Source organism: Oncorhynchus clarkii, chromosome 11 (assembly GCF_045791955.1).
Source record: "Oncorhynchus clarkii lewisi isolate Uvic-CL-2024 chromosome 11, UVic_Ocla_1.0, whole genome shotgun sequence".
NCBI lineage: Eukaryota > Metazoa > Chordata > Actinopteri > Salmoniformes > Salmonidae > Oncorhynchus > Oncorhynchus clarkii.
Genome location: NC_092157.1, coordinates 16,742,767 through 16,767,129, shown reverse-complemented (window position 1 = coordinate 16,767,129; position 24,363 = coordinate 16,742,767). Strand labels below are relative to the sequence as shown.

Below are 24,363 nucleotides of genomic sequence, written 5' to 3'. Positions count from 1 at the left end.
GAGAGAGGAGATGGAGAGAGGGATGAGTGGAGGACAGGAGTGGGAGGTTAATTAAAACTCTGAAGGCAGGAATGAAGGAATAAGAAAGAAAACGAGAAGAGGTGAGGAGAGTTAATTGCAGGGCAAGGGGCAGCTATACAGTGTGACAGTTTAGGACAGAGAGCTACAGAGAACAGATGGTTGGGTCTCCAAAGCAGATCCTAGCAGCTTAGAACTGACACGTGTGTGTGTGTGTGTGTGTGTGTGTGTGTGTGTGTGTCTGTGTGTGTGTGTGTGTGTGTGTGTGTGAGAGAGAGAACGATGGACACACAATGCTGAAACCAGGGCATCAGAACACTCAAGAGAACCTCTGAGGCAGACTACAGGGCACCAGGTGTGTGTGTGTGTGTGTGTGTGTGTGTGTGTGTGTGTGTGTGTGTGTGTGTGTGTGTGTGTGTGCCAAACTCATTCCAGTGGAAAACAGAAATGCTTCAGGCTTCTGTCTCATAAACATAGGATATATGATGTTCTATAGAGACCCTTAGTTAGCTTCTGAAGACACACACGCACGCACACACACACACACACACACACACACACACACACACACACACACACACACACACACACACACACACACACACACACACACACACACACACACACACACACACACACACACACACACACACACACTATGGCAGCATGGACAGCTCCTCAAGGGTTCCAGAATGTATGGAATAAAACATCCAGCCTCTCTTGGCACTGTGGTAAAAGTTAATCTGTTTATCAAACAAGCAAATATCTTGAAATATCTCTATCTCTGTTACAAATGTTCCGCTTTTCAGTTTCACCTCAACTTGTATTGTTTGATTGACTGGTTGATTGAACCCAGATCTACTTTCGGGGTCAAAGAAAGAGTTAGACCCAAGTCTGGGGTTACACAGCTGGAACTACTGTCGTGTCACAGTGAGGTGGTCTCTGTCTGCAGGATGGATTGGGCTCTGGAGTTCCGCTGGAAGTGGGTGGAGTTATCAGTCCCGTTATGGCTGATTGACCCCCTGTGTAGACGGTAGTCCCTCCACATGTAGCGCTTCAACGACACACTCCTCCACTTCAACTTCAGCTCCCCCTGGACCTGCACACACACACACACACACACACACACACACACACACACACACACACACACACACACACACACACACACACACACACACACACACACACACACACACACACACACACACACACACACACACACACACACACCTTAGAGAGTATGGTTACAGAGAACATTTTGAATGTAATGTAATATTACATTGAGCTGACTGACCTCAGTATTGAGGAAGCAGTAGAGGATGGCTACCATCAGGCCCTAGAGGACACACAGCATGCGGCAACATCAACAGCTTCTATACACACTATACATGTCATAAACTTATTACAACACCATGTGGAACATATATAGGCATATACAGAAAGATCCTAGACCTGGGTTAACCTGGATAGGGTTAGGGGGGTTAAAGGTTAAATATCAGGGATTAAGGTAGCGGTATACCTGGAAGGACCCCAGTACCAGGTCAAACAGAATCTTGTACTCCTCCATCCCGTCGCTCTCTGTCTCCACCAGGTAGACAAACACCATGTAGTTGACTCCAAAGAGAGGGATCAACAGCAGGGTGGACTTAGCCAGACGCCTGCAACACACAGGTAGGTGTGTGTGAGAGAGTGTATATATACGGGCCAGTTTATTAGGTACACCACCCAGTTCACGAAAATGGATTGCTCCTACAGACAGTGAGTCACGTGGCCATGGCTTGCTTTATAAAGCAGGCAGACAGGCATCGAGGCATTCAGTTACTGTTTGATTGAACGTTAATTTGGGCAAAACAAGTGACCTAAGTGACTTTCAGCGTGGTGTGATTGTCTGGTCCAACGATTTGGAGTAAACAGCATGAGTCCATGGACCTGCCTGGTGTCAACCATACAGGCTGGTGGCGGTGGTGTACCGCCTTCTAATCTGCTGCATATGCGTGATGCCATCGTGTCAGCATGGAACAGCATCACTGTGGAATGTTTTCCCGACTTGCAGAATCCATGCTCCAAAGAATTCAGGCTGTTCTGGAGGCAAAGGGGTGTACCTAACAATCTGTGAGTGTATGTTGTGGTAGTGCTCAGATTGTTTCTGGAGTGTAGAATTCACTATGTTTTATAAGTTTAAATAAGCTTAAATAAAACATTTGATCAGTTGTTCATACCTGTATTGTGATTGGTTGTTGAGAGAGTACCTGTATTGTGACTGGTCGTTCCCGCCCACGTCAGAGCAGCGTAGTTTCTGGACTAGAATACGGATGATACTTATAAAAAGAACAAAGTTGATCTGACAGAGGACGACAAGACACGAGACAACAGACCTCCATTAGAAAAGGCATTACATGAGTCCCCGCTATTGGCTCTATTGGAGACAGCAGAACATTTCTGTTTCTCCTAGTTTGTTCAGTGACTCAAAGGGCTTTCTGATACTGGGACGACATGACGGCTCTACTGATACTCACTATCACAGACGCCATTATGGGCCAGTTGATCACCCTCCAAGGGGTGGGGATGTCATTCCTCTCCCAGCACCTACACACAGACACAGACACACACACACACACACACACACACACACACACACACACACACACGCACGCACATTGATAAGTCCCCTGTTGACTAGTGAGATGGTGAGAAGCTCATGTTGATGATGTCAGAGCAGACTCACCCGGTGTCTTCCAGATAGATCCTACAGAAGACCCAGACCACAAGAAATACTGAGGGTAACCCTGGGTGACACAGAGAGAGAGAGAGAGAGAGAAAGAGAGAGAGAGGAGAGAGAAAGAAAGAGAGAGATAGAAACACACCCAGAGAGAGGGGGTAGGGGGGAAAGGGGAAGGAAGTGAGAGGATCAGTGGGAGAGAGAGGTGGGGGGAGGGGGGAGAGAGAGAGAGAGAGGGGGGAGAGAGAGACAGGGGGAGAGAGAGAGAGAGGTGGGGGAGAGAGAGAGAGAGAGAGAGAGAGAGAGAGAGAGAGAGAGAGGGAGGGGGGGAGAGGGGGGGAGAGAGAGACAGGGGGGAGTGAGAGAGAGAGAGAGAGAGAGAGAGAGAGAGAGAGAGAGAGAGACAGGGGGGAGAGAGAGAGAGAGACAGGGGGGGAGAGAGAGAGGGGGAGAGAGAGAGAGAGAGAGAGAGAGAGAGAGAGAGAGAGAGAGAGAGAGAGAGGACACCAGACTTCTTTGAGACTTCCACTAAATAGCGGCCTATAAACTAAACACCATAGACACAGTCCATAATACTCAAACATAACCTGCTAAACACAGGGAACATTAACACAATGGATGGTTTCTGTCAGGGGCTGAAGGATGAAGTACTAACAACTAGTCCAGGAAGAGACTTTGGACAAACGGAGAGCAGCGAGAGAGAGAGGACATTACAAAAGTGTTTAGACTATTTCATTTATTATACTGGGATAAAACTCTCTGGCTCATGGCCATGGTTACAGAGTGTGTGTGTGTTCTTACCCCAGCCGATGGTGAGGTAGACAGCGAGGTGTGTGTATGCGTAGGTGACGAGGAGCAGAGTGTGTAGGTAGAGGCCTTCCACCAGCAGCCAGAAGAAGTTAGCCATGATGAAATAGTTAAACATCACCAAGCTGACCTTACAGCCCACCTAACACACACACACACACACACACACACACACACACACACACACACACACACACACACACACACACACACACACACACACACACACACACACACACACACACACACACACACACACACACACACACACACACAGAGAGAGAGTAGTTAGCCATGTTAGTTACACAACGTTACATTGACTTCACAACTACAAACAACACATTTTACTACTGTAGTAATAGTTTCACACTGTACTTGGAGACAGTCATTGGAGACAGTCATTGGAGACAGTCATTGGAGACAGACATTGGAGACAGACATTGGAGACAGTAATTGGAGTCAGACATTGGAGAGAGACATTGGAGTCAGACATTGGAGACAGATATTGGAGACAGTAATTGGAGACAGTAATTGGAGTCAGACATTGGAGACAGTCATTGGAGACAGACATTGGAGACAGTAATTGGAGTCAGACATTGGAGACAGACATTTGAGACAGTCCTTGGAGACAGACATTGGAAACAGTCATTGGAGACAGACATTGGAGACAGTCCTTGGAGACAGACATTGGCATACATGTTGCAATATACAGTGGGAATCTCACCAGTGAGGGCTGCGTGCTACAGTCAGTGTTTTCATTATGGGAGAAGATTACAGAGTCTTTAACCAGCACGGCCACAGCTCGCAAGATGAACGACACAAACAGGTTCACATGGATGTAGTTCCTAGTACAGTGGAGCCTCCTACACACAAATACACACACACACACACACACACACACGCACACGCACGCACGCACACACACACACACACAAACGCGCGCACGCACGCACGCACACACACACCACACACGCACGCACGCACGCACACACACACACACACACACGCACGCATACACGCACCACACACAACACACACACACTCACACACACACACACTCACACATGAGACATGGGGTCATGATAAGAATGTTTATTAACGGTGTCTATAAGTGAATTATGGGAAATATAAACATCCAGAAGGATCCTTGATAACCCCCGTATTAAAAACAGCAAAACACTACTCCTTTCACAAAGCATGTGTGTGTGTGTCTCTATGTGTGTGTGTGTCTCTATGTGTGTGTGTGTGTGTTGGTTACCTGAACAGACAGAGAATGAGTGTAGAGGTGATGAGAGCGATGAGGGACAGACTGTGGCCCAGAGTGTACAGAGTCTTCACCACCGAGTAGAACAGCAGCTGGAGGAGACACACATACAGTCATGTACACACACACATTGCAACACACCAGCTACATCAAGGACACACAGACACAAACACTGTCACACATAGGCATACATTCTGCCTGCATTATAAAAAGCCTTGCTGATGTCAAAACAGTCTGTCTCTACAAGTGTTTCTTTCACAACCAGTTTGGAATGCAAAAGATAATGTCCATGGTTGCACCAGCGCTGTTTAGCTTCAAACCTGCATTAATTACCCCTTTCCTCTCATAGATGTCATACCACAAGAGGTTGGGAAATACCTGCAACTAGTGTGTGTGTGTATATCTTAGTCTGTCTGCTCTTCAACATTCTCCACCCCATCAACCTACAACCATTCTCCACCCCATCAACCTCTCATCCTGATAAACAACATTCCCCTCCCCACCATACTCTCATCCTGATAAACAACATTCTTCTCCCCATCACCCTCTCATCCTGATAAACAACATTCTTCTCTCCATCACCCTCTCATCCTGATAAACAACCATTCTCCTCCCCATCACCCTCTCATCCTGATAAACAACCATTCTCCTCCCCATCACCCTCTCATCCTGATAAACAACATTATCCTCCCCATCACCCTCTCATCCTGATAAACAACATTATCCTCCCCATCACCCTCTCATCTTGATAAACAACATTCTCCTCCCCATCACCCTCTCATCCTGATAAACACCATTCTCCTCCCCATCACCCTCTCATCCTGATAAATAACATTCTCCTCCCCATCACCCTCTCATCCTGATAAATAACATTCCCCTCCCCACCACCCTCTCATCCTGATAAACAACATTATCCTCCCCATCACACTCTCATCCTGATAAACAACATTCTCCTCCCCATCACCCTCTCATCTTGATAAACAACATTCTCCTCCCCATCACCTTCTCATCCTGATAAACAACATTCTCCTCCCCATCACCCTCTCATCCTGATAAATAACATTCTCCTCCCCCTCACCCTCTCATCCTGATAAACAACATTCTCCTCCCCATCACCCTCTCATCCTGATAAATAAAATTCCCCTCCCCACCACCCTCTCATCCTGATAAATAACATTCCCCTCCCCACCATACTCTCATCCTGATAAACAACATTATTCTCCCCATCACCCTCTCATCCTGATAAACAACATTCTTCTCTCCATCACCCTCTCATCCTGATAAACAACCATTCTCCTCCCCATCACCCTCTCATCCTGATAAACAACATTCTCCTTCCCATCACCCTCTCATCCTGATAAATAACATTATCCTCCCCATCACCCTCTCATCCTGATAAATAACATTCCCCTCCCCACCACCCTCTCATCCTGATAAACAACATTATCCTCCCCATCACACTCTCATCCTGATAAATAACATTCCCCTCCCCACCACCCTCTCATCCTGATAAACAACATTATCCTCCCCATCACCCTCTCATCCTGATAAATAACATTCTCCTCCCATCACCCTCTCATCCTGATAAATAACATTCTCCTCCCCCTCACCCTCTCATCCTGATAAACAACATTACCCTCCCCATCACCCTCTCATCCTGATAAATAACATTCCCCTCCCCACCACCCTCTCATCCTGATAAACAACATTATCCTCCCCATCACCCTCTCATCCTGATAAACAACATTCTCCTCCCCATCACCCTCTCATCTTGATAAACAACATTCTCCTCCCCATCACCCTCTCATCCTGATAAACAACATTCTCCTCCCCATCACCCTCTCATCCTGATAAATAACATTCTCCTCCCCCTCACCCTCTCATCCTGATAAATAACATTCCCCTCCCCATCACCCTCTCATCCTGATAAATAACATTCCCCTCCCCACCACCCTCTCATCCTGATAAATAACATTCCCCTCCCCACCATACTCTCATCCTGATAAACAACATTCTTCTCCCCATCACCCTCTCATCCTGATAAACAACATTCTTCTCTCCATCACCCTCTCATCCTGATAAACAACCATTCTCCTCCCCATCACCCTCTCATCCTGATAAACAACACTATCCTCCCCATCACCCTCTCATCCTGATAAATAACATTCTCCTCCCATCACCCTCTCATCCTAATAAATAACATTCTCCTCCCCCTCACCCTCTCATCCTGATAAACAACATTACCCTCCCCATCACCCTCTCATCCTGATAAATAACATTCCCCTCCCCACCACCCTCTCATCCTGATAAATAACATTCTCCTCCCCCTCACCCTCTCATCCTGATAAACAACATTACCCTCCCCATCACCCTCTCATCCTGATAAATAACATTCCCCTCCCCACCACCCTCTCATCCTGATAAATAACATTCCCCTCCCCACCACCCTCTCATCCTGATAAACAACATTATCCTCCCCATCACCCTCTCATCCTGATAAATAACATTCCCCTAGCCAGGTTGCAAAAATTTGACGTCCGTCCAGGTAAGCAGGATGTCGAGATATTACTTTTAAACCAACCACTATGGGCAACGGTGAGCGCTATTACCATCAAGGGGTGGCAGGTAGCCTAGTGGCTAGAGTGTTGGACTAGTAACTGAAAGGTTGCTAGATCGAATCCCAGAGCTGACAAGGTAAAAATATGTCGTTCTGCCCCTGAACAAGGCAGTTAAGGCCGTCATTGTAAATAAGAATTTGTTCTTTACTTACTTGCCAAGTTAAATAAATGTAGGCTTGGGGTTTGCTCTATTCCACATCAGGTAACTGATGCATTCAGTAAAAAGACACCTTATGGAACAGCAGGGACTGTGAAGAGGCACAGACACACTTACAAATGATAAGATGTTCAAATCAAACTTTATTTGTCACATGCGCCGAATAGAATAAGTGTAGACTTTACCGTGAAATGCTTACTTACAAGCCCTTAACCAATAGTGCGGTTCCGGAAGAGTTAAGGAAATATTTACTAAAGTCAAAAGTAATACAATAAGAATAACAATAACGAGGCTATATAAAGGGGGCACCGGTAACGAGTCAGTGTGCAGGGGTACAGGTAAGTTGATGTTGTATTGTAAATATGTGATAGTGGAATAGTGCCCTGAGGTAACTCAGTAAAAGTATTGGGTAAAGTGTTTTAAACGGTATGTAACTGCCTTAATGTTGCTGGACCCCAGGAAGAGTAGCTGCTGCCTTGGCAGGAACTAATGGGGGATCCATAATAAACCCCAGGAAGAGTAGCTGCTGCCTTGGCAGGAACTAATGAGGGATCCATAATAAACCCCAGGAAGAGTAGCTGCTGCCTTGGCAGGAACTAATGGGGGATCCATAATAAACCCCAGGAAGAGTAGCTGCTGCCTTGGCAGGAACTAATGGGGGATCCATAATAAACCCCAGGAAGAGTAGCTGCTGCCTTGGCAGGAACTAATGGGGATCCTTAATAAACCCCAGGAAGAGTAGCTGCTGCCTTGGCAGGAACTAATGGGGGATCCATAATAAACCCCAGGAAGAGTAGCTGCTGCCTTGGCAGGAACTAATGGGGATCCTTAATAAATGCAATCAGAAATACAAATCTTAATTAGCATTGGAGGAAGTGGTGGGGATGGATGTCATATCGAATGTGGGGTTAGTTGTCACTGTCAAACACATTATTACTATATTGTTGGTGGACATTGCTACTGCCAGTATACAGTATAATAAATCCCAAGCTATTTTATGCTGTTGCTATAGAGACCTCCATTACAAGTAAACACAAACAGCTTTGGCCGACATATCAAAATGTGTTGGGAATATGTAGTGTGGAGAACGTTTGCATATTGGTAAAACATTGCAGACATCAGAATAGAATGTTGATGCCTGGCCGACATCTAAACGATGTAGAACTGTAGAATTTAGAATGTAGCCATTCTACATACATCTTTGAGACATCTTGCCATGAGCAAACCATGTCTAAACTGCTCAATGCATCATGTGCACATCCGTTGGGCAGAGGTATCTGTGCTATCTGGGTTTGTTGCCTCTCTTTCACACACATCATTTTGTCTGTCACACACCCACACATGTACACATGCAAATGTACTAAAAATGTCAAAGGTTTTTCTCAAGGCATAAAATGATGCATTTTAAACCCCATCTTTCACAGACTGGAACATGTTCCGGGATTCTTCCGATGGCATTGAGGAGTACACCACATCAGTCACTGGCTTTATCAACAAGTGCATCGAGGACGTCGTCCCCACAGTGACTGTACATACATATCCCAACCAGAAGCCATGGATTACAGGCAATATTCGCAATGAGCTAACGAGCTGCCGCATTCAAGGTGTGGGACTCTAACCCGGAAGCTTAAAATAAATCCTGCTATGCCCTGCGGCGAACCATCAAACAGGCAACGCGTCAATACAGGGCTAAGATTGAATCATACTACACCGGCTCTGATTCTTGGCTTATGTGGCAAGGCTAGCAAACTATTACAGACTACAAAGGGAAGCACAGCTGCGAGCTGCCCAGTGACACGAGCCTAACCAGACGAGCTAAATCACTTCTATGCTCGCTTCAACGCAAGCTACACTGAGACATGCATGAGAGCATCAGTTGTTCCGGACGACTGTGTGATCATGCTCTCAGTAGCCGATGTGAGTAAGACCTTTAAACAGGTCAACATACACAAGGTTGCAGGCCCAGACGGATTACCAGGACGTGTGCTCCGGGCATGTTCTGACCAACTGGCAGGTGTCTTCACTGACATTTTCAACATGTCCCTGATTGAGTCTGTAATACCAACATGTTTCAAGCAGACCACAATAGTCCCTGTGCCCAAGAACACTAAGGTAACCTGCCTAAATGACTACTCACGTCGGTAGCCACGAAGTGCTTTGAAAGGCTGGTAATGGCTCACATCAACACCATTATCCCAGAAACCCGACACCCACTCCAATTTGCATACTGCCAAAACAGATCCACAGATGATGCAATCTCTATTGCACTCCACATTGCCCTTTCCCAGCTGGACAAAAGGAACACCTATGTGAGAATGCTATTCATTGACTACAGCTCAGCATTCAACACCATAGTACCCTCAAAGCTCATCACTAAGCTAAGGATCCTGGGACGAAAACCCTCCCTCTGTAACTGGATCCTGTACTTCCTGACGGGCCGCCCCCAGGTGGTGAGGGTAGGTAGCAACACATCTTTCACGCTGATCCTCAACACTGGAGATCCCCAGGGGTGCGTGCTCAGTCCCCTCCTGTACTCCCTGTTCACCCATGACTGCATGGAAAGCATGACTCCAACACCATCATTAAGTTTGCCAATGACACAACAGTGTTAGGCCTGATCACCGACAACAACGAGACAGCCTATAGGGAGGTGTCATGAGAATTATGTTCTCGATGTTCATAAACCAATTCAATTAAACTACTCAGCGTGCTAAACAGGATTTGTAAGATACTGATTGAAATAAAACAGACGAAGGCCCAGCTAAAATAGTCAATAAGGTTTATTCACGAGAGCGCTGGTTAGTTGTACAAAACCAGTCATTTTATACTGGCTCCTTACGCACATAGGCTTGCACACAAACAAAATTCATACGCACATACGCTTGCACACAAACAGTCGGTATCCTACGCACGTACTGTCCTGCTACCCAGTCGACAAAGATTAGGGACCGTGAGAATCACTCCCTGTCCTTTCCCAAATCTCTCAGTGGCCCCCAGCCAAGGTCGGCACCGAATTCTGCTCAGACAGTCTGTTTTTAAGACATTATAAAGACATAAACATTAGCTATATTGTTTTACCCTAATTCTGACGAGAACTACACATTTGATGATTATAATTTTATACATTCTAATCTATTCCATACAATTTTTGGTTTCAGGGTGGAATATTCTAATCATTCAATTAACAGATAAATCCCATTAACAGGAGGAGATCAGATACCTGGCCTGTTGGTGCCAGAACAACAACCTATCCCTCAATGTAACCAAGACTAAGGAGATGATTGTGGACTACAGGAAAAGGAGGACCGAGCACGCCCTGATTCTCATCGACGGGGCTGTAGTGGAGCAGGTTGAGAGCTTCAAGTTCCTTGGTGTCCACATCAACAACAAATTAGAATGGTCCAAACACACCAACGCAGTCGTGAAGAGGGCACGACAAAGCCTGTTCCCCCTCAGGAAACTAAAAAGATTTGGCATGGGTCCTGAGATCCACAAAAGGTTCTACAGCTGCAACATCGAGAGCATCCTGACCGGTTGCATCACTGCCTGGTATGGCAATTGCTCGGCCTCCGACTGCAAGGCACTGCAGAGGGTAGTGCGTACGGCCCAGTACATCACTGGGGCTAAGCTGCCTGCCATCCAGGACCTCTACACCAGGCGCTGTCAGAGGAAGGCCCTAAAAATTGTCAAAGAGCCACCCCAGTCATAGACTGTTCTCCCTACTCCTGCATGGCAAGCGGTACCGGAGTGCAAAGTCTAGGACAAAAAGGCTTCTCAACAGTTTTCACCCCCAAGCCATAAGACTCCTGATCAGGTAATCAAATGGCAACCCGGACTATTTGCATTGTGTACCCCCCCCACCTCTCTTTTACGCTACTGCTACTCTCTGTTTATCATATATGCATAGTCACTTTAACTATACATTCTTGTACATATGTAATGGATGTGAAACACTAGCTTAGTTAGCGGTGGTTCGCGCTAAATAGTGTTTAAATCGGTGACGTCACTTGCTCTGAGACCTTGAAGTAGTGGTTTTTGTGAGACCTTGGGCCGCGGCTTTTGTGGAGCGATGGGTAATGATGCTTCGTGGGTGACTGTTTTTGATGTGTGCAGAGGGTCCCTGGTTCGCGCCCGGGTATGGGCGAGGGGACGGTCTAAAGTTATACTGTTACATTGATGCTGTTGACCCGGATCACTGGTTGCTGCGGAAAAGGAGGAGGTCAAAAGAGGGGTGAGTGTAACGGATGTGAAACACTAGCTTAGTTAGCGGTGGTTCGCGCTAAATAGTGTTTCAATAGGTAACGTCACTTGCTCTGAGACCTTGAAGTAGTGGTTCCCCTTGCACTGCAAGGGCCGTGGCTTTTGTGGAGCGATGGGTAACGATGCTTCGTGGGTGACTGTTGTTGATGTGTGCAGAGAGTCCCTGGTTCGCGCCCGGGTATGGGCGAGGGGACTGTCTAAAGTTATACTGTTACACATACTACCTCAATTGGCCCGACCAACCAGTGCTCCTGCACATTGGCTAACCAGGCTATCTGCATTGTGTCCCGACCACCACCCTCTTTTACGCTACTGCTACTCTCTGTTCATCATATATGCATAGTCACGTTAACCATATCTACATGTACAGTCGTGGCCAAAAGTTTTGAGAATGACACAAATATTAATTTTCACAAAGTTTGCTGCTTAAGTGTCTTTAGATATTTTTGGTCAGATGTTACTATGGAATACTGAAGTATAATTTCAAGCATTTCATAAGTGTCAAAGGCTTTTATTGACAATTACATGAAGTTAATGCAAAGAGTCAATATTTGCAGAGTTGACCCTTCTTTTTCAAGACCTCTGCAATCCGCCCTGGCAGGCTGTCAATTAACTTCTGGGCCACATCCTGACTGATGGCAGCCCATTCTTGCATAATCAATGCTTGGAGTGTGTCAGAATTTGTGGGTTTTTGTTTGTCCACCCGCCTCTTGAGGATTGACCACATGATCTCAATGGGATTAAGGTCTGGGAAGTTTCCTGACCATGGACCTAAAATATTGATGTTTTGTTCCACGAGCCACTTAGTTATCACTTTTGCCTTATGGCTGGAAAAGGCATTGATGTAAAATATATCACTAGCCACTTTAAACAATGCTACTTAATATAATGTTTACATACCCTACATTACTCATCTCATATGTGTATATTGTACTCTATATCATCTACTGCATCTTTATGTAATACATGTATCACTAGCCACTTTAAACTATGCCACTTTATTTACATACCCTACATTACTAATCTCATATGTATATACTGTACTCGATACCATCTACTGCATCTTGCCTATGCCGTTCTGTACCATCATTCATTCATATCTTTATGTACATATTCTTTATCCCTTTACACTTGTGTAGTAGTTTTGGAATTGTTAGGTTAGATTACTCGTTGGTTATTACTGCATTGTCGGAACTAGAAGCACAAGCATTTCTCTACACTCGCATTAACATCTGCTAACCATGTGTATGTGACAAATAAATTTGATTTGATTTGATTTTGATTTTTGTTTGTCACCAAACCGTTCCTGGATGGTTGGGAGAAGTTGCTCTCGGAGGATGTGTTGGTTCCATTCTTTATTCATGGCTGTGTTCTTAGGCAAAATTGTGAGTGAGCCCACTCCCTTTGCTGAGAAGCAACCCCACACATGAATGGTCTCAGGATGCTTTACTGTTGGCATGACACAGGACTGATGGTAGCGCTCACCTTATCTTCTCCGGACAAGCTTTTTTCCGGAAGCCCCAAACAATCGGAAAGGGGATTCATCAGAGAAAATGACTTTACCCCAGTCCTCAGTAGTCCAATCCCTGAGCCTTTTGCAGAATATCAGTCTGTCCCTGATGTTTTTCCTGGAGAGAAGTGGCTTCTTTGCTGCCCTTCTTGACACCAGACCATCCTCCAAAAGTCTCTGCCTCACTGTGCGTGCAGATGCACCCACACCTGCCTGCTGCCATTCCTGGTGCAAGCTCTGTACTGGTGGTGCCCCGATCCCGCAGCTGAATCAACTTTAGGAGACGGTCCTGGTACTTGCTGGACTTTCTTGGGCGCCCTGAAGCCTTCTTCAAAACATTTGAACCTCTCTCCTTGAAGTTCTTGATGATCCGATAAATGGTTGATTTAGGTGCAATCTTACTGGCAGCAATATCCTTGCCTGTGAAGCCCTTTTTGTGCAAAGCAATGATGACGGCACGTGTTTCCTTCCAGGTAACCATAGTTGACAGAGGAAGAACAATGATTCCAAGCACCACCATCCTTTTGAAGCTACCAGTCTCTTATTCGAACTCAGTCAGCATGACAGAGTGATCTCCAGCCTTGTCCTCGTCAACAATCACACCTGTGTTAACGAGAGAATCATTGAGATGATGTCAGCTGGTCCTTTTGTGGAAACGTTTTTTGGGGGGGTCAGTTCATTTGCATGGCAAAGAGGGACTTTGCAATTAATTGCAATTCATCTGATCACTCTTCATAACATTCTGGAGTATATGCAAATTGGCATCATACAAACTGAGGCAGAAGACTTTGTGAAAATGTATATTTGTGTCATTCTCAAAACTTTTGACCACGAACGTACATACTACCTCAATCACCCTGACTAACCGGTGTCTGTATATAGCCTCCCTACTGCTATTTTCGTCTTTTTATTGTTGTTTTGTTTCTTTACTTACCAATTTTCACCCAGTTCCTTTTTTTGCACTATTGGTTAGAGCCTGTAAGTAAGCATTTCACTGTAAGGTCTACCTGTTGTACTCGGCGCACGTGACAAATAAACTTGATTTGATTTGAAGATGTGAGTATACAAATTAGCCCTATTTCAACCCAGAACATTGGTCTTTCTATTAATGTTGAAAAGAGTCTTGTAAGAAATCCTGGTGCTGAGAAATACACACAAGAGTAAACGCGTGACAACCAACCCTGGTCTCCCCTAACCTCCAAAATGTACATTTATAGACAAAACATCGGATTCTGCAGTGAAACTGTGAGAGCTTGTTGCGTGAGACACCATCTGAGACACACACATGCGTTCACACACTTACAAACACACACGCACACACTCAAACACATACCACACACACACACAATTGACACAAGTATCAACATTCAAACATAAAACTGTTCAAACCTTAATATTGTGCTTTGTCTCTAATCCCAAACAATAAACCCTAACTTTAACCTTTCACCTTTGACCCCTGACCTTGACCCTATTTGGGGAGAAAGTCCAGACTCCTCTCGACAGTTGTAAGGCACGGAACCCCTTCATCCCTTCCTCTTCCAGACAGAATCCTCTCCTCTGACTGTGGAATCTCAATGGAACACCTGGGAGGGTCTGGACTAACTCAACCACAGAGGCTGTCATACCACCAAAGATCAACCATATGGAATCACTGAGGAGGACGGAGAGAGAGAGAGTGGAAGAGAGAGAGAGAGATACCAGATACCAGTTCCAGATATTCTCTATAACATGGTAGTTACATTGCAGTTAGCCTGTTTGTTAACCAGGCTAAGAACATGCCATTAAAGAAACAAGGCTGGGAACAACTACTGATTAAGGCCCAATATGACCTTTGAGCACTGGAATGCAGTCTCCTATATCCCTGCAATAACCTATCCAGGCCACGTAAGCCCTATGACTCTCTACTCTCATCGTACAGGACGCCTCAGGCCCACAGGGAGTACACACACACTCAGAGGTAGGGTATGACAAACATTGTGAAATGTTTGGAGGGATCAAAATGTAATTTCCCTGGGCTCCCTGACCTTATAACCCACTATCATCAAGCAGACAAAAGAGAAGTTTCCATTTGAGTCACAACTGCTTGAACAACCTGTTCCAGCTCAGTGCAGTGTCTGACTGTATAGTGATTTAGTAGTGAATGGAGTCTGTTTCTTCATTCTGGTTCAGTAGTTAAGGTTTCTCTGCCATGTTGGTTCACTAACTGTGGAGTTGCCGTGGTTAATCCTACCATGTTGGGTTTGTTGTCGCTGGACCAGCAGACAGTGCTGAGGCTGGGGTAGACGTCAGACCAGCCAGCCTCGGTACAGTTCCTACTGATGTTGCCTAAAAGAGAGAACATACAGGAATAGAAGGAGGGATTGTCAGGAATCGTGAATTTGCCCAAGGTGTGAAAATGCAAAGATAAGGCCAACACATACTATATTTTAAAATGTTTAATAGACAGATAGACATACAGACAGGTGCAACGGGAGACAGACACGGTCCTCCAGATAGTCTCGCAGCAATCTACTGCCAAGTGAAGAACAAACCACTCGTTATATGCTCATTCCTTATCTGTTGGTTCCCTCAGTGCCAGGCCCAGACCATGACAACTGTGGCTCAGAGTAACCTGTAGATGATTCTATCTTCTGGACAGACCTTTAGCTGGGTTACAGACACCGGCCTAAGCCTCAGGAGAAGGTCTCTCAGGGTGCTAAATCCTGCTTTATGGTGACCCCTAACCTCAGAGTGGGGTCATCGAGAGGCCACTAATACATTTCATTTGCAACTAGAATTTTTATCCTGACAGGATGTACAGTATGGTTGATGGAAGGATTGAGGTACAGCGGGATGGAGGAATAGATTTGAGTTTACCTTGTCGTCCGAAGAGGTGTGTGAGAGCAGGGGGGCAGGAGAGAGTCACCACCTCCCCTACTGCTGCTGGGGCCCAACACGAAATGTTGTCCCATAGGCCACCACAGCCTACACACACACACACACACACACACACACACACACACACACACACACACACACACACACACACACACACACACACACACACACACACACACACACACACACACACACACACACACACACACACACAACCCGTGGGAAAGCAGACACAGGTCACAGGCGTTAGGGGACCCTGTGTACCAACAGATACGATTCTGTCCACTTTCACTACAGCTACGCTTGGTGTAAACCCGTACAAACAGGTCATAAGAAAATGTACACACACACAACCACTCATGCATGTCAAACCTGTATGTGTGTGTGTGTGTGTGTGTGTGTGTGTGGGTGTGTGTGTGTGTGTGTGTGTGTGTGTGTGTGTGTGTGTGTGTGTGTGTGTGTGTGTGTGTGTGTGTGTGTGTGTGTGTGTGTGTGTGTGTGTGTGTGTGTGTAGGCTGTGGTGGCCTATGGGACAACATTTCGTGTGAGAATGTGTCTACCTGCAGGCTCCATGGATTGTTTCTTCAGCTCATAGTGACATACTAGCTCTGCCCTCTGCAGCTCCCAGAGGAAGTGACACGTGGGATTTCTCCCGCTGACTTTCTGGACAGAGAGGGAGTAGAAAGACAGTCAATGGATGTGTCTTAAATGAACTTAACTGTCTCCACTCCTCGTCTTCTCTCCTCGTCTTCTCTTTTCTTCTCCTTGTCTCCTTCACTCATCTATTTAGGCAGACATATTGGCTGTACCATTTGGAATATTGAACTACATGAGAAACTGTGGGAGAGGGAGAAAGAAATAAGGGTGGAAAGAGAGAGGGGGAGTGTAAAGAGAGATGGAAAAGAGACGGAGAGAGAGAGAGATTCTTGCATTCCTTTGGACAGAGCTCACTGTGTGGAGAGGGTTAAAGGCATTGGGTACTTATCGTGACCACAGGCAACAGGAACATCCAAACAAACAAACCAAGAACAACCCCCTCCACTTAACACAAACACACAGACAGACAGACACTCACAGAGCCATCCCTGTGCTAGGTATGTCTTCTGACTTGCAGGCTTTAGGATATTCACTTACAGACAAACATAAACTGTGTGTGGGGTTCATATGCTTGTATTGTGTGTGAACGTTTATATGTGTACATCCGTGCGTGTGAGTAGTTAAGCTGGGTGATCTATGAAGTTTATATTGTGAATTAATACTTCGCTCTGCCACAGTTCAGGACTATCATTGTGATTACACCTTTCCCTCCTTGCCACTCCTTCCGCTGCACCGGCCGCATCCTTTTGGCATCTCTGTTCCTTTTGGAGCTGATTTATCAACTCTACTGTCACCAGAACACAAACAACCAATAACCCACAACCTCATTACTGTCTCAACCAATCACACAGTTCCCCGTTACTGTCTCAACCAATCACATGTTATCTCACCACTACCAATGGAAACATGTAACATCCTATAATATGTCATTTATTTGTTGCACACAAAATTCAAATTCTCAATATCCTGACACTGTGCGGGTTTCCAAGAGAGAGAGAGAGAATGGAGAGAAACAGAGAGAGAGAGATAAATACAGACAGACAGACAGACAGACAGACAGACAGACAGACAGACAGACAGACAGACAGACAAAGCGAGAGAGAGACAGATGGATTGTAGTCTCTAGACATCCAGGTTGCCTCCCACAATTTTCAAATATTCCAGTTTAACACTGCAAACTTTGGTTTTTAATCGCGATGTTCTGGCATGTCTGCCTCGTGATTTGTTGGAAGAGTTGTCTGTCTGAAGAGAACCCACCCTGGATCAAATTAAGTAACAATGGGATTAACCAACACATTTTTAGCTTAAAAGTGTCAATTGGGGTAATTTTTTACAACAAATTGATAATGATTGCAAAGACAACCTCTGTCAAGCAGTAACATTTTAAATTTTAATAATCTTTTGTAACAAAAGTAAATGGTTTAAATTCCCCAAAACAAGCATATATTTTAAAATTTTCACACATTTATAGTCAATATTTTGTATTTTTTTTAATGTTTTGAATAGATATTTTGATACATTTCATCCTTAGCCACTTGTTATGAACATGTGTCTGCTATTCATTCAAAGTGCTGTGTTTCTGTGGTGCTCCGAGGCTGATAAATTGCCGATTAAGCTAATCTGACTTCCCGGTACGACCTAAAAGGGCCACCAATATGGGCGATACGGGCGCCGGTGCCATCAGATGTTTACTGTGCCTTCAGATAATATTCACACCCCTTGACTTTTCCATATTTTGTTGTATTGACTTTAAAATAGATTCAATTGAGTTTATCCCATAACGTCAAAGTAGAATTATGTTTTTCTACATTTTTATAAATTAATACAAATGAAAAACTGAATTGTCTTTAGTCAAAAAGTATTCAACTCCTTTGTGATGGCCTAAATAAGTACAGAAGTAAAAATGTGCTTAACAAGTCACATAATAAGTTGAATTGACACACTGTGTGCAATAATAGTGTTTAACATGATTTTTTAATGACTACTTCATCTCTGTACCCCACATATACAATTATCTGTAAGGTCCCTCAGTTGAGCAGTGAAACACAGATTCAATCACAAAGACCAGGGAGGATTTTCAATGGGCACCTATTGGGAGATGGGTAAAAAAAGCATACATTGAATATCCCTTTGAGCATGGTGAAGGTATTAATTACGCTTAGGATGGTGTATCAAAACACCCAGTCACTACAACGATACAGGTGTCCTTCCTAACTCAGTTGCCGGAGAGGAAGAAAACCACTTAGGGATTTCACCACGAGACCAATGGTGACTTTAAAACAGTTACAGAGTTTGTCTTTGATAGGAGAAAACTGAGGATGGATCAACTACATTGTATTTACTCCACAATACTAACCTAAACGACAGAGTGAAAAGAAGGAAGCTTGCACAGAATAAAAATAATCCAAAACATGCATCCTGTTTGTAACAAGGCACTAAAGAAAACCCCCCAAAAATGTGTCAAGCAATTCACTTTTTGTCCTGAATACAAAGTGTTATGTTTGAGACATATCCAATACAACACATTACTGAGTACCACTCTCCATAGTGGTAGGTGCATATGCTTGTAATCGTTAAGGACTGGGGAGTTTTTCAGGATAAAAAATAGAATGGAGCTCAGCACAGGCAAAATCCTAGAGGAAAACCTGGTTCAGTCTGCCTTCCACCAGACACTGGGAGATGAATTCACCTTTGAGCAGGACCATAACCTTAAACACAAGACCAAATATACACTTGAGTTTCTTACCAAGATGACAGTGAATGTTCCTCAGTGGCCGAGTTAAAGTTTGACTTAAATCTGGCAAGACCTGAAAATGGTTGTCTAGCAATGATCAACAACCAATTTGACAGAGCTTCAAGAATTTTGAAAAGAATAATGGGCAAATGTTGCACAATCCAGGTGTGGAAAGGTCTTAGACACTTACCCAGAAAGACTCACAGTCGTAATCGCTGCCAAAGTTCCTTCTACAAAGTATTGACTCAGGGGTGTGAATACTTACGTAAATTAGATATATGTATTTCATGTTCAATAAATTTGCAAAGATTTCAATAAATTTGCAAAGATTTTCACCATGTCATTATGGGGTATTGTGTGTACAGATGAAGTCAGAAGTTTACATACACCTTAGCCAAATACATTTAAACTCAGTTTTTCACAATTCCTGACATTTAATCCAAGTAACAATTCCCTGTCTTAGGTCAGTAAGGATCACCACTTTATTTTAAGGATGTGAAATGTCAGAATAATAGTAGAGAGAATGATTTATTTCAGATTTGATTTCTTTCATCAAATTCCCAGTGGGTCAGAAGATTACAAACACTCAATTAGTATTTGGTAGCCTTGCCTTTAAATTGTTTAACTTGGGTCAAACTTAAGTTTGTTAAAAATAAATTTGTGGAGTTGTTGAAAAACGAGTTTTAATGACTCCGACATAAGTGTATGTAAACTTCCGGCTTCAACTGCAAATGGGCAACTATTACTATTATATTTGAATCCATTTTGAATTCAGGCTGTAACACAACACAATGTGGAATAAGTCCTGAGGTATGAATGCTTTCTGAAGGCCCTCTAGCATACCATGAAAGAACGCTATGGGCAATCAACTCACTTCCAATGGCATCTGACTCATGAGAATCTCGACTTGGTATATAAACATATAAAGACTGGAAACTAAATATGCATTTACATTATTGTTTCTTTTCAGTTATAGTGGCTCCATATTTTTCAGAGTACATCAATCTACCTGTATGTCAGATGTCACAACGTTTACCATTTTGTCCACATTGTCAGCTTAGCTGTCCACCACTGATAGGCTTTTACAAAGGAGAGATCATTTTTCATTCCTCCATATTATCACAGCATTTACAGTAGCCCTAAATAGTTTTTTTTGTTGTTGTCAGTTACTAGTTGCTTGACAAAGTCTTAACATTTCTGAGGGATAAAAGAAAACTTGGAAACGACTGAATAAGCACAACATAGATCAATCAAGTGTTTTTTCACACACATATCAATGTGTCTGACTACGACTTTATTATTTTAAATAAAGATGTATAACATAATAGACTTAAGATATAAGTGTAAAAAGTCATTGTAAAAAGTCAATAACGTTAGATTAGCATAGCAGATAAATAAAGATATATTTACTCAATAACCTAATATTTTGTTAACAATACTCAAAAACATTAAGTTATAAGAACATCCGCTTTGCATCTGAGTGAGTACCACATATATGATTTGAGTTCTACAGGCAGTTGGAGATGTTTGAGTAACCCTTACTCAATTGGTTTAATGAGTTGGGCAATTACTTTCTACAGTGCACCTAGCCAGTGGCGGCCTGCCATTGTTTACAAACCTGTTTTGAGGCCCATCTGTTCTGCACGTTATTTTAGCATGAATACATGTCACATATCAGTTTGCAAACAATGTAAAAAATATATATAATTGAGTTAATAAAGCCACATACAAACATGGTCTCTTTTTTTGTTTTCTTGAGTAAGGAAGCTCCAAAATGCAAGTGTTTCAGCCTAGCTCAGTGCTTTCTGTGGTGGTGGGCCAGCCAGCGGAAAATTTGGATCATAGGAGTTGGTAATGTTCTCTAGTTGCGCAGTGTTTGGCTCAGTGTTCTGTCACTCATGAGGACACTACATCACCGCTCGAAAATTCAAGCCCCTTGGGTGCTGCCATCGACTTACATTAGAAGTGCCCATCCAAAAGGCTCAAGGTCATTGGCCACAGATAAAATTACGTCAAATGACGTTTTATCTACCTTGGATTGATCATGTCAACATCATACTTTCAAAATCTTAGCTAGCAAGCTAAACAAGCAGTCATCATCATGAATCAGGTCGACAATCTACTGGTAAATCCTTTTCAAGCCTTGTCACATGAAGAAAAATTATAGATAAAACGTATCGGAGCTCATCGGCCAGTGGAGATAAACATTACACAACAAGTTGGAAATGGCAAATTCTACAATGAGTGGTTTGGAAGGAATCAGTGGCGAACTGTAAGCGTTGCAAATCAATCACTATCCTGCTATTAAGTGGAGTGGGTGTGTGGTCCAAGTCTGGTTTTAATGGTCTCTTTCCAGGCTTAAAAGGATAAACATTCACATGACATTCACATGACTTCTGCCACATTCAAAACATCTGGAAACTCAGAACTGGGAAATCTAAGAGTTCAAGACAACTGGCAACTCTGGAAAAAAAAGCTCCGACTGGGAAAATACATTTTGAACGGTCATCCAACTCGGAATTCCAGATAAGGAACTCAGGCCTCTTTCTAGAGCTCCGACCTGAAGATCACTGACGTCATGATTCAACCTTGTTTTTTCCAGAGTTGTTTTGAAAGCACAATAAATCCAGAGAATGCCAGACTTTGATGCCAAAATTTGCCCACAAGGACAGCCGCGCCACCTTCCTGTTCAAGTGAGCACAGCACAACAAGGTGAGTCCAAAAATGTATTGTATGCTGCTGCATAAATGATGTAATATGCCAGGGAGTTATGTATACTGTTGCTAATACTAAGTGTTTGTTGTGTAATAAGCTGTTAGTAGCTTACTACACAACACCCTAATAATGTGGTCCCTTTCCCCCTCATAACTTAGCCTACTGTTCTGACTTGGTGACTTGGTGATGACTTGGTGATGTACATGTAGCCATTAGCCTGTTTTAGAGAAATGTAATAATTGAATATTGTAATTGTAAGAGCTTTGATTGTCTGCTTATATGCCCCCTTTATTTGTCCTACGGTTCTGACTTGTTGTACAGGTAGAACACTGTAAGAACGGCCCATGTTCTGAATTCTGTCACTGTACATTTCAAAAGTGCTAAACAAATAGTTAAATTGACCATCCTAGCTTGCTCATTAAAGTCTTAATCGAAATTACGGATTGGCTTTTATCCGCTGTGATCCCCTAATGCCATAGTTTGTACATTTCAATTGTCAGTAGAAACCACATTTGTTTAAGCAAGTCAGCCATATCAGCTATGTTTATTAAATGACAGTAAATGAGGCTGAATTAACTATTTATCTGCCAGACAAGGCTCCGCTGATAGCCAGGTGTAGCAATGGTAAGGATTCACTCCATGGTGCTGAAAAGAAAGCTCTGCGGTTGGGACAGCTTTATGTAGGACCTAACAGTTTGTGGACACCGTTTGTCATAATTTTATCCCACCAAGATTTACATGCTAAAATCGCCACAGAACCTACCTATAGGTGACATCTACTCACCACACGTAAAAGGCAGAGTGCGAGGAACAGCAGACCGACCCGTGACCGCTCCATGGTTGCAGGCCGCGCACGAGCAAGTCGTACTCCGAAATGTCCAAGCGCACCGTGGGGTCTTGTCACACTTAGCGGAACTCATGGGGTCCCTCTCAGGGCGCAGCTCGAGGGCAGAGCCCGCATAATATTTAACCCAGAAAAATCAATAAGTCATCAGACACCGAAAAAATTACACATTAATAATGGTCATCAGTCAATTGGTGTTGGTGAAGAAAATAATCACAGCTTGTTAACGCAACAAAAAAAAAACGTTCCACGAGGTGTCCGTTAAAATCGTACCGAAAGCTGTTTGTACTGGTATGGAGAGAAAGAGGGAGAGAGAGAAAAACAGGGAGACTATGAAAAAGAAAGAGAATGCTGGAAAGGTGGGGAGTCAGTCGGAGCCACAGAAAGCTCCGAGGGCAGCTATCAGAAGTGAGGCGGAGGTCGGTTTGATAGCAGAGATCTCTTTCCCGTTAACTTATGGCACTGCGCGTTCCCGTCAACTCCGTCCAGCCTCTGCCCGCGCCTGAGTGATCCGCGCTACCGAGGCAGTCAGTGGGCTCAATAACAACAGCACTCACTCTCACACAGAGAGAAAAGGAGAGCGATAAATAGAGAGAGAGAGACATTGTATAAGGCTGGGGTTGGGGTCAAGGGCAATTATTCAGTCTTAGGCAAGGTAACTCATCACATGACCTCTTCTGTCACATTAAGTCCCTGGCTGGTTAGTTTATTTTCTTCAAAAAGAGAAGGTGTGTTGTAGTTTCTGTTCAGTATACTACAACTGTGGTTCTGGTTAAGGACAGAGATTAGGCCTAGTAGCCTACTCCCTAGACTCCTAGTCTCCAATCATTTCTGTCTGGACGGCAAAGATAATCAGTTGTCTAAAGGGTATTTAGCTTGTTTGGAGTAGGACTATGAGGTATGAGTTGAGGGTCAAGAGTGAAGGACATGTCATTTAGGTTTACCTGCCTGGTGTGCCATCTCCCCCGCCTTCAGTTTACAGCACCACCACAGTGACCTCTAGCGGCCTTCACCTGAACTACACTCTACATGCTCGTAGCCTTCGAAACCTGATAGCTGATAGTGCTCTGTAATGCCAGAATGACTGTCAGATAATTATAATGAAAGATAGATGTCTCATCAGAGGTACTCTGATGCATTCCTGTGAAAAGAAAAGAAGAGAGGAGAAAGAGGGGAGGAGAGAAGAGATGAGTGGAAAAGAGGAGAAGAGGGGGTAAGGAGAAGAACAGAGAAAAGGAGA

General features: G+C 44.0%; 1 protein-coding gene across 2 annotated transcripts; it reads right to left on the bottom strand.

Moving 5' to 3' along the window:
• Nucleotides 1-711: 711 nt before the first annotated feature.
• Nucleotides 712-23,531, bottom strand: LOC139420653 (vasoactive intestinal polypeptide receptor 2-like). Of its 2 annotated transcripts, none has more exons than XM_071170862.1 (13): nucleotides 23,064-23,531; nucleotides 16,794-16,892; nucleotides 16,213-16,320; nucleotides 15,587-15,681; nucleotides 4,806-4,903; nucleotides 4,272-4,410; nucleotides 3,542-3,689; nucleotides 2,747-2,807; nucleotides 2,538-2,607; nucleotides 2,271-2,362; nucleotides 1,541-1,679; nucleotides 1,316-1,357; nucleotides 712-1,117 (listed from the first exon to the last, which is right to left on the bottom strand). In XM_071170862.1, the coding sequence occupies exons 1-13, from the start codon at nucleotides 23,197-23,199 to the stop codon at nucleotides 944-946; spliced, it is 1,401 nt and encodes a 466-aa protein (XP_071026963.1). In that variant the 5' UTR covers nucleotides 23,200-23,531; the 3' UTR covers nucleotides 712-943. The 2 variants fall into 2 exon arrangements, with proteins under 2 accessions (XP_071026963.1, XP_071026964.1); XM_071170863.1 differs by having other exon boundaries at nucleotides 16,794-16,896; nucleotides 23,064-23,226.
• Nucleotides 23,532-24,363: the final 832 nt, after the last annotated feature.

Excerpts from the sequence above, each read along its gene's own strand:
- LOC139420653 (XM_071170862.1), bottom strand. The coding sequence starts at position 23,199 with ATGAGTTCCGCTAAGTGTGACAAGACCCCACGGTGCGCTTGGACATTT. Across the intron at positions 15,682-16,212 it reads ACACCTCTTCGGACGACAAG|GCAACATCAGTAGGAACTGT; the intron begins GTAAACTCAAAT and ends TCTCTCTTTTAG. Across the intron at positions 4,411-4,805 it reads CTCATTCTCTGTCTGTTCAG|GAGGCTCCACTGTACTAGGA; the intron begins GTAACCAACACA and ends ATTTGTGTGTAG.